The 14,438-nt window shown below is 26.8% G+C and overlaps 1 protein-coding gene across 4 annotated transcripts; it reads left to right on the top strand.

The window, feature by feature from the left end:
• The first annotated feature begins 614 nt into the window (after nt 1-614).
• Nucleotides 615-13,404, top strand: LOC113366616 (zinc finger protein 3-like). 4 transcript variants are annotated; one of them, XM_026608251.1, is made up of 14 exons: nt 615-689; nt 1,544-1,733; nt 2,214-2,382; nt 7,540-7,686; nt 7,759-7,893; nt 8,123-8,339; nt 9,558-9,768; nt 10,027-10,452; nt 10,709-10,924; nt 10,982-11,122; nt 11,424-11,648; nt 11,817-12,027; nt 12,824-12,908; nt 12,973-13,404. In XM_026608251.1, the coding sequence occupies exons 5-14, from the start codon at nt 7,832-7,834 to the stop codon at nt 13,216-13,218; spliced, it is 2,040 nt and encodes a 679-aa protein (XP_026464036.1). In that variant the 5' UTR covers nt 615-689; nt 1,544-1,733; nt 2,214-2,382; nt 7,540-7,686; nt 7,759-7,831; the 3' UTR covers nt 13,219-13,404. The 4 variants fall into 4 exon arrangements, with proteins under 4 accessions (XP_026464036.1, XP_026464037.1, XP_026464034.1 ...); XM_026608252.1 differs by having other exon boundaries at nt 620-644; XM_026608249.1 differs by lacking the exons at nt 615-689; nt 1,544-1,733; nt 2,214-2,382 and adding an exon at nt 7,247-7,329 and having other exon boundaries at nt 7,759-7,904.
• Nucleotides 13,405-14,438: the final 1,034 nt, after the last annotated feature.

The raw sequence follows: 14,438 nt of genomic DNA, 5'->3' as shown, positions 1-14,438 counted from the left end.
ACTGCGCGAGATGTTTACTGTTCGAGAGCTGACGCGCTAATGAGCCGCCCGCTAATTAGCACCCCTTTATATAGGCAGGTTGGAGGGTACTCGCGTAGTCGCTCCCGCGACTGAAAGAGCCCCTGAGAGTAATCGGAACCCCGGTCTCAAATTTATTAATTATTAGGATTAAAATCAAATTTTATGGCAAAACTTATTAAAAAACTAGTTAAAACATAATTACGCACAATAATTAAGCACTATTCGCTGGGTAATTAAACATTCGTTGGGTAATTAAACATTACAACGGCCAGTTGTATGAATTCAAAGGATCAAAATAATAACAAACAATTTGAAATAAATTCGTTAAAACCGCACAATGACACTAAGTACAATTGATTAAAAACATTATGTCTGACACAAAAAGTTTGTTTAAAACTTTTGTAAATCAAATTCTACACATTTTTTTGCAAATTTGAGTTTATATAAATATATAACCACAAAATTTTTGTTATTCTTTCAGTTTGAAACGTCAAAATTAAATTTATCTTATCTGAAAGCTGTGAAGATAGCCAAAATAGTAAGTGTGGAAAACATCAAAGATAAATAAACTCATATGGTTCGTTCGGATCGTTCGTCATTGTTCGTTTGTATCAAAATCGCAGGTATTTCAATAGGTACATTAGGATATAATAAATACCGATTAAAATGTAAGTATTAACTGTTAAAAAATTGTGTTAATAATATTTATATAAGCATTTGAAATATTTTTCATAAATCTTTTCAGTCAAATGTCATGTCAGTAGTCAGTTCAACCTCCATTTTTAGAAAAAATATAAATCTATAGTACCTATATAATATAAATATAAACCTATATAAAACCTATAGTATAGAAATTTATACTTTAAATTTAAAAACCTAATTTTCAATACGTGTTCAATAGAGGTTCTTCTCTATATCTTTGCATAATTTATAATAATAAGATTCGCTATACAGAAATGTATGATTTAAGAAAATATTTGGATTATTCTACTCATTCAGGATATAATAACTTTGTCATATCAAGCATGGAAGACGACACCTTAAAATTCAAATAAAATAGATATTAAGTAATTGGTTATAAATACACTATCACTATAAAATATATTCCAACATTTAAAGTTACTTTCCTTATTAAATCAGGAGAAATATCATAAGAGGTAATTATCCTTTATATTTATTGATTTATTGGTAATTTATGTTTAATGGTTACTTCTAGTTGATCTAGTTCTATGGTTACTTCTCTTAAATCTGTTGATTCATTTGATAACTATACATAATAGCCAGCCCATATCTCTAATATGTACAAAAAATATAAATCTATAGTACCTATATAATATAAATATAAACCTATATAAAACCTATAGTATAGAAATTTATACTTTAAATTTAAAAACCTAATTTTCAATACGTGTTAAACTCTTTTTTGTAATACAATTATAGAGGTTCTTCTCTATATTTTTGCATAATTTTTAATAATAAGATTCGCTATACAGAAATATATGATTAAATTATGATTGTTTAGGTTAAAACCTAAACGGAGGATTTAAGAAAATATTTGGATTATTCTACTCATTCAGGCCATTATAGAGATGACATGGAAGAGCACACTTTAAAATGGATACTAAGTTCACTTAATAATTAAAATATATTCCAACAATTAAAGATAATTATCTCATGAATTAATTGTTAAATCAGGAGATATATCATAAGAGGTAATTATACTCGGTTGTTAACCTAATTGAATAATGTTGCACAAAATTTCAATTGAAAAACAAACAAAAATCAAGTCGAAGCTTGTTACAATCTTGTATGCAATAAAATTATATGGATCCTCGAGTTCTCTATATATGCATAATTTATGATTACCCCTCAAATTTATTATGAATTTATCGTTAAATCAGGAAAATATCATGATAGGTAATTATTCTTGAATGTTAAACCTAATTGAATAACGTTGCACAGAAGCTTATTAGACTCTTATATGCAATAAAATTATATGGAGTTCTCTATGTTTGCATAATATTTGATTACCCCTCAAATTTATTATGAATTTATTGTTAAGTCAGGAAAAATATCATAAGAGATAATTATACTCCGTTTGCAATACAATTATAGGTTTCTCTATATCTTTGCATAATTCTTAATAATGAGAATGACTACACAAAATGTATAATTAAATTATGATTGTTTAGGTGTTATTGGAGGATTTAAGAAAATATTTGGATTATTCTACTCATTCAGGACATTATAGAGATGATATGGAAGAGTGCACTTTAAAATGGATACTAAATTCACTCAAAGATGATTAAAATATATTCCAACAATTAAAGATAATTCATTCAAGGAGATATATCATAAGAGGTAATTATTCCTAATTGTTAACCTATTTCAATAATGTTGCACAGATTCTTAGTTGAGAAATAAAAACAAATCGAGTCGAGGCTTATTAGACTCTTATATGCATTTCAACTATAGGTTGCTTTATATTTGCATAATTCTTAATAATAAGATTCGCTACACATAATGTATGATTGAATGTATGATAATTTGCTCAAGTTTACTATTATTCTGATAAAACTTGTCTTTTTCTTCACCTTGTAATTTATATTCGAGGTCAAAAATATGAATACAACATATATGTATAAAAGTTTTGAAAGATGATCATAATTTATAAGAATGTTGGTGGTGTTTCTTAGATATTCCTAATTATTTTGATTGTGATTTGGATTCAAAACTTCAAAACATAACCACCTTTTTGTGGAAATTCAAGAAATTATCTGTTCTTAATTTATTATATAAATTAACACCATTGGTCTTTCTCTGGTTAGAAAAATTTGACTTTCTCTCAATCATAACTAACCGGAGCACATTTGAAAAATGTGAAATTCAACTTATAAATAGTTAATTTTGGAAAAAACAACTATCAATGTTACTAACTAAATAAAAAAACATATCAAAAATTGATCAATTTGAATATAATTCTGAAAATTGAATACAAATATAGTTATTTTGCAATGATTTAAAATTTAAAACTTAAAGATAAACAAATATAACAAAAAGTTTAAATCAAAATAGAGTAAGAGTGTATTTATTAATAGCCCTTTGAGGAATTGATTTATTTTGTGTTCTGCTCATGAAAGCGCTTATTGTGTTTGATCAGACTATATTTTTTTATGTACTTATTACATGTCTCACATTTATAGTGTCTTTTCTTCAGTATGTGACCGCATATGCCATTTCAAATTACCTTTTAATGTGTATGCTTTATTACATATTCCACAATTATATGGACGCTCTTCAGAATGAATAGGCATGTGTGCTTTTAAAGATCTTAATACCACGAATGTTTTCTTGCATATTTGAAAAAAGGACGAAAAAAGGGAATGATGGGAAAAGGGATTTCCAATTTGGAAAATCACGAAAAAAGGGTTGAAAAAATATTATGACGTGCTTGATTGAAACATCAATTGTATTAAAATTATCATAATTTAAGTAATGCATTTTAATATATATATATATATATATATAATATATATATATATATATATATATATATATATATATATATATATATGAGCCGCTCAGTGCACACATCGATTAACTCCATAAAACAAAAAGTTGAGAAACGCGATGATGTAATGTATATTGTTTTTTAAAATTTCCCTGATAATATGAATTCAAATATAAATATAGAAGCGTCGATGCACGGCCAGAACAGATACAGCGTTACTGAAACGATTTACATTATACAGAGTATGGAGTTAATCGAAATGGCTTCTGAAATAAATTATTCAATGGCCAAAAAAAATTTGCCATTTAACGGTGCTAATCTTTATTATTCCGGAAAGTTATTATAAAAACTAAAAGTTATGATTATACCAAGTTCTTTCCCACTAATATCTCAGTTTTTTCAAAAAGTGGAGTTAGTCGATGTGTGCACTGAGCGGCTCATATATTGAATGATAGAGTTAAATTAAAAATAGTATTTTTATTATATAGATTATTTAATATAATATAGATTTTACAATATTTTAATACTCTACAAGACCTATTCATGTAACATAAATACTGTGGGCATTTGGGTATATTTTATAAAACTGAATAAAAACTATCTTTGAATATTGAAAGACGAAGTTATTTTATTATCTATAATATTTATGTGCTTTGTCTTCTTTATATAATTTGTCTTCAAATTCTTTTTCAAGGTCTATGTGACAAAAACCAAATGCCTCGTGCAAAGCCTACTTCCTCAGATCTGATGTACTGACCGATTCAATGTTTTGTTTTTATTTACATTCGTATTTTTTAAGTGAAACTTCTTTAGGCGCGACTAGGGTGTAAATCCGTACAAATGCAACGGAAGTCCGTTACGCCCGAACTTTACGTCATTCGCTCTCGATTAAATCATTTCTATACGGGTCGATTCTAATTAGGCGTCGTATATGTGAATAGAGATCTGTCGGTGTATGCGTAACGGCATATCAACAAGGAAATTGCCATACATAAATAAACATTTTAAAGTTACATTGTAGTACTAATCTTGATTTAATGAAAAATGCCTGAATCAGAAGAATATTCTACCCTGTTCCTTGAAAATAATTAAACAAATTAAACATTTGTGCCGTGTACTAAACGTAAGTTTATTGAGAATCTCATGTTTACTCTTCTGAGATTTTGATGAAACTTTGCATGAGACTGATAGTGAAACCGAACACCTTAAAATATTATAGGCCTATGAGAAGTGGTTCTCCTATATATAGTCTTTGGTTGACCACAACTGGAGGTCATATTTTTAACATTGGGTTTTTTTTTTAAATATAGAAGTAAGTTCTGCTCATTTATATAAACAACCAGAAACGCCGAGAAAATGTAAAATTAGTAAATCGAATTTTTTGGCGAAAACATAAACTTCTTCTTCGGGAAGAGTAAAATTTGAGTGAAATAAAGAAGAACCTAAAAATTTACTTGACGTTGAGTTCAGGATTTTGGAAGTTCAAAATTTCCAAAATATCACAGATATAAAAAAGTCACACTTTTCTTAAAAATCAATTTTTTGTCAAAAATTTCAAAATTCTCAAAAACCTAATTTTTAAGTTTTAAAAAAATGTTGAACATTTTTTAAAAAAATAAATTTTCAGTACGGGAAGTTCCAGCGATTTGCTGGAGCGCAATTCAATCAAAGATTTGTATGGCGAAATGTCTTTGAAAAATTTTCAAAAATTTTAAAAATGTTTTTTAGATGTGATTTAGCGAACAAATGAATGAATAAAGCTTATTCATTTGTCGCTAAGTTATTTCTAAAACATTATTTTTAAATTTTCAAATTTTTTTCCATGCTCTTTCCATACAAACTTTGATTGAATTGCGTTCTATCTAAACGTTAATATTAAGAGATAAAACTTTCAGAGGAAGCCCTACTTGTGCGATCTAGAGTGCCTTACATAGCTGTTTTTGTTTGTGGCCAATTTATTTTTGTACTAAAGACTTATAGAGCTGAAAGAGAAATCCCTACTCATGCACTCTAGACGCCTTACATAGCTGTTTGTGGCCAATTTATTATTGTTTTTGTAATACTTTTACCATTAAAACTTTTGTTATACTTTTAACCAATAAAACTTGAAGAGCTGTAGACTTGTAGACTCGACGAAATCAAATTAAAAACTCGAAAATTCGATGGTAGTCTCGAAAATTTCGGTGCCTAAACCGATCAGGGTGTGATAGAGATTAAAAGTTATAACAGTGTAGAATGAGATATACAATTTTTTGTTCAGGGTGTGATAAAAAATAAAAGTTACAACAGGGTAGAATGAGATATACAAAATTTTGGTATCTAAACCGAACAGGGTGTGATAAAAATTAAAAGTTACAACAGGGTAGAATAAGATATACAAAATTTCGGTATCTAAACCGATCAGGGTTTGATAAAAAAAAAAAGTTACAACAGGGTAGAATGAGATATACAAAATTTCGGTATTGAAACCGATCAGGGTGTGATAAAAATTAAAAGTTACAACAGGGTAGAATGAGATATACAAAATTTCGGTCTTGAAACCGATCAGGATTTGATAAAAAATAAAAGTTACAACAGGGTAGAATGAGATATACAAAATTTCGGTGTCTAAACCGATCAGGGTTTGATAAAAAATAAAAGTTGCAACAGGGTAGAATGAGATATACAATTTTTTGTTCAGGGTGTGATAAAAAATAAAAGTTACAATAGGGTAGAATGAGATATACAAAATTTCGGTGTCTAAACCGATCAGGATTTGATAAAAAATAAAAGTTACAACAGGGTAGAATGAGATATACAAAATTTCGGTATCTAAATCGATCAAAAATAAAAGTTACAACAGGGTAGAATGAGATATACAAAATTTCGGTATTGAAACCGATCAGGGTTTGATAAAAAATAAAAGTTACAACAGGGTAGAATAAGATATACAAAATTTCGGTATTGAAACCGATCAGGGTTTGATAAAAAATAAAAGTTCTAACAGGGTAGAATTATGACGACACATTGAATATTTTTTAGATCATTCAAATTGGATTGGAAACTCGATTTGTATTTTCTGCACTCTTTGCTCTTTATCTCCATAACTGCTGGACCTGCCTTTGCCAAAAACTAATCAGCACATCTCCTTATCAATAGAAAAAAAAATTGACTTAAATAAACCCTATCCTCGTGAACCATAATAAAGCAGAATCTTTCTGCAATTAATAATAATGATATTAAAATGCACATTTGTGTTTGATAGTATGATATAAGCATTCTCTTTTCTTATAAAAGCGAAGCGGTGAAAAGGTTTCCGAGCACTGGCCCTACATTTGTCAACACACTATCAAAATATGGGAGCCATTTTATATAAACATTACAAATGTCAATAATATGCAATAATAGTGTGTATAGTGAAAATTTACTGTTTTTTTCTTTTTATTTTTCTATATTTATAGAATAATTATTTCACTATCTGATATTTTTTAAATATTTTTGTTTATAATTCTAACAAGTGCACATTGTAAGTGCCTGAGCACTTGTTTACAAAATATTGTGCTAATAGTATGGAAAATAATTCTAAAGTGCATGATGGACTTCTAAAAATATTATCTGAATGTGATGAATATTCATCCAGTGAGTCAAATTCATCGACAGAACATGGGGCAAAATTTCGCAAATACAGCAAATCGAAGTGTCAATTTTGTTATAAAGATTATTTAAGTTCTGGCTCATTGTCAAAGCATGAAAAACATTGTTCAAAGAACGAAAATGCCAAAGCGAAGAAAAACATAAGTGGAATGCATGATTGCATGGTAAAAGATATATATTAAAGTTTTATGTTTACTGTACTATTTTCATTATATAATTAAATATTTTATTGTTATTCTAAAATGATTTTTAAATGTTTATTCCTAGATAATATCGTAATTGTTTTAATCTCAGCTTCTAATGAAATTGAACACATTTCAATCACAACAAAAAAACTTTCTTAGTATTGCGTATAATATATAATGTTATTACAGATTTGCAAACAATCATTTCGTTATGCAACTGGATTAGAAAGACATGTACAAAGACACAAGGGTGAAGGAGGTTTCATTTGCAAACAATGTGGAAAAAAATTTTGTTCTGATGCTGAAAGAAAAATACACAAGGAAGCAATACATAATGTAATATTAAATGATTTGTCTTAATGAATAAGATATATCTTATCAGTATTATTAAAATAGTATTTGACATAGATCAATAACTGTCAGTTATGCAATCTAAAATTTAAAAAAGAGGAAGAATTTTATGCACATATAAATAAGGAACATGATGGTCGCGACAGAATTTATTCAGTTTGCAGTGAATGTGGACAACAGTTTAAGACTAACGTACAGCTTAAGTATAAAAATAATTAAATTATATTTTTTATAAAAAGAAGTATATGTGTATCTTGCAGCAACAACAAACTATGTAAAAAATAGGCTTATAAATGAAACTTAAGTAATATTACTTATATTTTAAGTAATATTACATTAGCTATGCTACAGTTGTTGTTGTTTCAAGATCCAAAGGCAATACTTATATTAATTATAAACTGCAATATTTTTAATTTACCAGATATCATGTAGAATCTAGATGTGGAACTCTAAGGCAATGGTCATGCAATAATTGCAATTCAAAGTTTATGACTAAAAGCTCTTTGAGAGCTCATCAACTAATACATATAGGTGAGAAAAAGCATTTATGTAATTATTGTGGTAGCAGCTTTTTATCAAAAGGACAGTTGAAAGTTCATGAACGTAGTCACACTGGTGAAAAGCCTTTTTCATGTGAGGTATGTATGAAATACACTCAAAATAAGAAAAAGAATATCAGAATTAAACTTTGAGATCTTTAGTGAAATTTCGTTGACAGTTAAATTTGTCAAATTTGTTTCAAAATCCAAACTAATTTTTATCGGCTTAAGATATGTGATGTAATGATTTAAATAAATGAAAAGATAAAGATATAAATATATTGTGCACACAACTGTGAAATCTCTTATATTGCTTTGTTACATGATAGTTGATGATGTAATAATATAATTTATTTAGCCATAGTTTCATATGTCAGTACACAGTTTGATTTTTCTTTAAATATTTCTTAAAACAGTAATTGATATGATAATTAAAATAAAAACAGAATATAATAATAAATCCAAGCTCTAGAAATAAAATGCTCTGACTGTGAGCCAAAATACTTAGCTATTGTATTTCTACCCAGTGAACCACAAAACGTAATTAAAACGTTAATATAACGTAACAGATGTTACGTCAAACATAGCGGTTACGTAACCTAGGAGGCACACAGACGTTTCTATTTCCGCCTCAAAAACGTAACGGCCTGTTACGTTACACGAAAACGTAACAATTTCGTTTTTGTTACGTTTCCAAATTGCGCGAAAACGTAATGGTTTCGTTTTTGTTACGTTTCTAAATTACTAAATTAACGTGTAGGTGTCTTAGATGTTACTTAAAAATTTAATAGAATTTGCTGTAAATATAAAAACCATTTTTTGTATTAATTTTATTTTATATTTTAATTAAGAATTTATAAAATTTATATAATACTTAAAATTACAAAACTACAGAATATAAATTTGAATTTTAAAAATTTGAGTAAACTAATACAAAAATTAACAATGCTAACAAATTTCTACTTAACAGGATGGAATTAACTGTTTTATTTTAATTATAAAATTTTAACAATTGAAAATAAGTCTTGTGTAAAGTTCTTGGCAACCTTTGTTTATCAAATTGAAACCATTTCACTGCTTTCTGTTTGTAAATGTATCTAAAACAGAACCAAACAGGTTAAAAACAATTTCTACAAATTATTTATTATTTATTTGTTATATTTATGAGTTTGCTTAGTTATCATGATAAATACTAAAAAATAATAAAATTATATGATAGAGAGAATTAAGAGGTTGCAAATATTTTTAATTTGAAATTGCAATATAATTTAAAGTCCATAACACATAAGAATTTTTTTTAATTATTTATTTTTTTAGGTTTGTGAAAAATCATTTGCATATAGAGAGTCTTTAGTAACTCATTCATCAGTGCATACTGGTATTAAGCCATATTTGTGTTTGGCTTGCGGTGCCAGATTTTCTTGTATAGGAAATTTGATTAAACATAGAAGAACTCGTTTAAATACTTGCGGTCTTCCGCAATATTGCACAGAAAGTGTTAAAGTCGCACCTAGACCTAGTGCTAAACGTAAGAGTTTTTCTATTTAATTTGTTCATTTATACAGTTTGTGTTGGTTTCGAACTATTATTTGAAGTAAATTTTAGAAACTGTATTAACTCAGTTTTAATATTGATGTTTGTTGTTAATGTGAAATTTGACAAAATATAATAATATACAAAAGTATATAATTTTTTTTACAAAACTTTTGATTATTAAGTACTGTAAGATTTGCCAATGTAATATTAATATTTTTAATCTTACTGATATTTTTTATTCATTACTTAGGTATCAGGAACCGAAGACCGAAAAGAAAAATAAATATTAATATTGAATCAGATCTTAAACAAGATTTGAAAACGGAAATTAATGTGAAGAATCAAAAATCAATTGAATCTTTTGAACCTATACAAAAGACTGTTGGTTTGTCACATAATAATCCACAACTTAATTATCTTAACAATGACATTGAAATAAAGACTGAAAATATTTTTGAAGGAAATAATGATTATAGTATAAAATCCTATTCTGGGGATTCCCAATATAATCAAGAAGATAAAAAGCATAGCTTAAATAAATTACAAGTTACTCTGGATCAAACTGTAATTGAGGATAAATTAAATGATTCAGTTATGATAAATGATATTAAAATTGAAACTCATACTACAGTGCAATCAGATGGCAATGATGGAATTGATGTTTTGGATGATAATGGTAAATGAATTATTTTGTAAATATTGTAAACAAATGTGTATATGTCATAATGAAAATTGTAATGTGATTTAAATTATCATCAAAGTTGATTGTACATATGTAAAGCCATTAAATTTAGATAATTTCAAATCATTAACATCATCAGTCAGCAATTTATGTTTATTATTTCATGCTATCAATGATACAAATTTAGTTTTAAATTTTTTGTATACATGCTTTAATGAAATTGTAACTTTCTTATATTAATTATGAATAGGTATTGAAGATCCCAACAACTATGATAGCAATAATCTCTCAGATCCTGAGTTAGTCGAAAGGAATGAGAAGAGTGATGTTATAGATTTGCCAACTGATTTATTTTCTCCCACAGAAAGTATAAATGGAAGACTGGAAAGACCATTATTTTCATGCAAGCTTTGTTTAAAAGAATATGCTTATTTATCTGCCTTAGAAAAACATGAAAAATCTCATGGTATGGTACAAAACTCAAATTTTACTTTGTTGATAATATCATTGTTTGATATTGCAGGTGGTGTCATGGGTACATTAACAGAGAACAAGAAAGAAAGGGAAATGAAAAATAAACAAAATAAAAGTGCATACAGCTGTAAATTTTGTTTCAAAAAATATTTAAACAAATCAATTCTTATAAAACATGAAGAAATGCATGGTAAACATTAAAAAATTACTTGGTAACCAATATAACCAATGAAAAAAAGTATAAAATTTATCATAACTATTATATTATATCTTTAATTTAATTGTATAATTTTGAACAAAGTATTGAAATAATTTATGAAATTACTTGAATACTTTATGGAACATGTAAAACGAATTTTGTGCAAATCAGATATCACAAAGTTCAACCCATTTATTATTTATAGGTAATATTGTTATATAAGCAAACTTATTACAAGGACTAACTATTATTTTTAACAGTAAACAAATAATTTAACAAAACAAAATTTCAGGTCCTGATGGTTTATTATTAGTTCGCTGTGCTTGCTGCCCACGTTTCTTCCATGACACTAATTCTTGTTTGCAACATCAGTATGCAGAACATAAGGATAAATTGGCTTGCACACCTTGTGCTAAATTATTCAAAAGGCCTGAGTTATTGGCGTTACATATTAAACGAGAGCATAGTGATGAACCTATTCCCAAGAAGAAATATAAATATGTTTGTTCTGTTTGCGGTTAGCTGATTTAGATTATTTTGAATTATAATCATTATTTTCTTTTTTTTGCATAATTCTTATACTATCTAAATTTCAAAATATGACTCTTTAAAATCTAAGAGATACGGTATAAAAATTTTCATAGTTTTATTAAATTTTTTCAAAAATAATATATTTAAATTTCAGGCAAAAGACAGCCATCAAAACGTGCTCTTATAGAACATGAAGATTCTCATAGCCATAATGCAGATTTAAATGTTAAAAGTAATACTCTTTCAAGTTCTAATAAAATACACACTTGTCCAAAATGCAAACATATATATTCGTCTGCTGCATCGCTTCGATCACATATGACTGTCCATGCTATTGGTGGAGACAAACTACAACAGCTATGTCGGTGAGTTAACAATGAATGACCTTTTTAGTTTGTATCAATGTGCTTTTTAGGATAATCTTTATAAATATGAAAAATTTTAGACGTACAGAATTATTTCAAGTAAACAAGTATGATCATTTTGTCCATATAATCATATATAATCGATCTAATCTCCTTTATTTAGATAGTATTTCCAAATTTCTTACAAAACAATAAAAACGACGCGCAAAGGATTCACAATTTGTTCCACACATGTGTAGAATCTTGGTAAAATTATATTTTTTAAAAAAGTCCTTTCTCCATTACATCTTCAACCAGCCTTTGAACAACACACTATCAAATTGCGATTTTTTAAATTAGTATTTTGTGAAAATATTGTGTAATTACAAGTTTAATGTTTATAATACATAGTGTAGTGCATTACCATATCTTGATACCATGGATTATTAAAATTTTCCAATTTAACACTAAGAATAACTATTTACTATTTTATTTTTTCTTTTCACTCCAATTCAATTGTTTAAGTTTTTAATTTTATTTTTAGTTCCACTGAATGAAGGCTAGGATTATAGCCGAAACGTATGGTTTAAAATAAATTTTTGAAAGAAATTTGTTTTTTATTGATGTTATGCCCGATTACTAGATTTTGTTTATATATATATATATATATATATATATATATATATATATATATTCATATTTTCAATCTAACAGCTGATTTTAAATATATTTTTAAATCACAATTATCATTTGTATATATTAAAGTTTATACTTGTTTATCTATGGGTTTAGAATAACTTACAAAGTTTTCTTCTAGTTATTGTGGAAAAGCATTCAGAACGCGCGGTGAAGTTAAAGTTCATGAACGAGGTCACAGTGGCGAGCGGCCATTTAAATGTGAGGTCGGTATTAATGACATTAAAAGAATGAATATTTTGAGATTAAGTAAAATTACATCCTTTTTAGTTTTGTGTTAAAGCATTTGCTTACCGCGAATCTTTAATTACACATCGTTCTATACACACGGGATATAAACGCCACTTTTGTTCAGCTTGTGGTGCTAGATTTTCATGTGTTTCGAATCTTCAAGCTCATAAAAGAAGTCGAAAAAATACCTGCGGATCTGATGTAATGGACAACAAGAATGTTTTAACAAATCAACAGCACATAGAAGTAAACAAAAGTTTGGACAACCTACCGATGATTACATAAAATGAAATTTTATCTTTTTTTTCTGATATTGCTCATAGACAGAAGCTGAGCTTGAAAACAGCAGCCACTTTTTCATATTTTCAATGACATCACAGCCGAATGATGAAGTAAAAAGGTGAAAATTGTTATATCAGATATTTTCAAAAATACCTTTAAAGTGATTTATGATTCATTTTAATATCAGGGCGGGGCCAATTGTGTTTGGCAAAGTAGCCATTATTAGTATTTTTTTAAAGAATATGAAACATTCTTTTAATTGAATTTAAATATGTATTTATTATATATTAAATTTAAATATCTATTTAAATATATGTAAACTTCCATAGACTATCAAAGTAAATAATAAAATAATTTAATAATAAATAAACTAATATTTCAAATAACTTATTTTTTAATTTTTCCATTTTCTTAAAAAATTTATCGACTTTTAATTCTTTTATAATAATCAATTACAAAAACTTGAAAATCATCAGAAATATATCAAAATATTTATTGTATGATTGGTTTAGAGCATGTATGAATATAACATTAATATACCTATGGTTGAACAATTGACTTAATGACATGATAACATAGACATGCACTACGTTGTAGTATAAGAACTTAGCTACTGTTAGTAAGTACTTACTACTGTCATTATTTTTAATTTTATACTTACGGATGATCCAATTTTCATACTTATAATCCATATTTATTTTAAAGTTTATAGGTATATATATATATATATATATATATATATATATTATATTTAATATATATATATATATATATATATATATATACCTATGTATATATTATATATATTTAATATGTATATATATATATATATATATATATATATATTTTGAGGATTTTTTGTTCGACGTTGAAACATATTGAAATGAATAAAACAGCTTTTAACTTTTATCAACGCGATGTACTAATTAGAATCGAGAAAACTTTTGCCGGTGATAAAATATTGAATCAAAGCATTATTTGCAATTAAATTAACAAACTGCTATACCTTTCAAACAAAACCATTCACTTTTGGTGAATTTCACAAAGTTAAAATTTAAGACTTTAAAGTACATCGCGTTGATGTAGAGCGTTATAATATTAGACAAGAATAAAAACAATTTAATTATCACATATTCAGAGATCTTGTTTTGCTTTAAACCGTATATCTCCAAATAGGTGTATTTCATAAAGTTTGAATTTCAAGTTTGAATTTCGCGCTTTAA

This window comes from Ctenocephalides felis, unplaced genomic scaffold, assembly GCF_003426905.1.
Source record: "Ctenocephalides felis isolate EL2017-DRISC unplaced genomic scaffold, ASM342690v1 CF-g0.4_SCAFFOLD_01170, whole genome shotgun sequence".
Classification (NCBI taxonomy): domain Eukaryota; kingdom Metazoa; phylum Arthropoda; class Insecta; order Siphonaptera; family Pulicidae; genus Ctenocephalides; species Ctenocephalides felis.
This window is presented reverse-complemented; position numbering and strand designations above follow the sequence as displayed.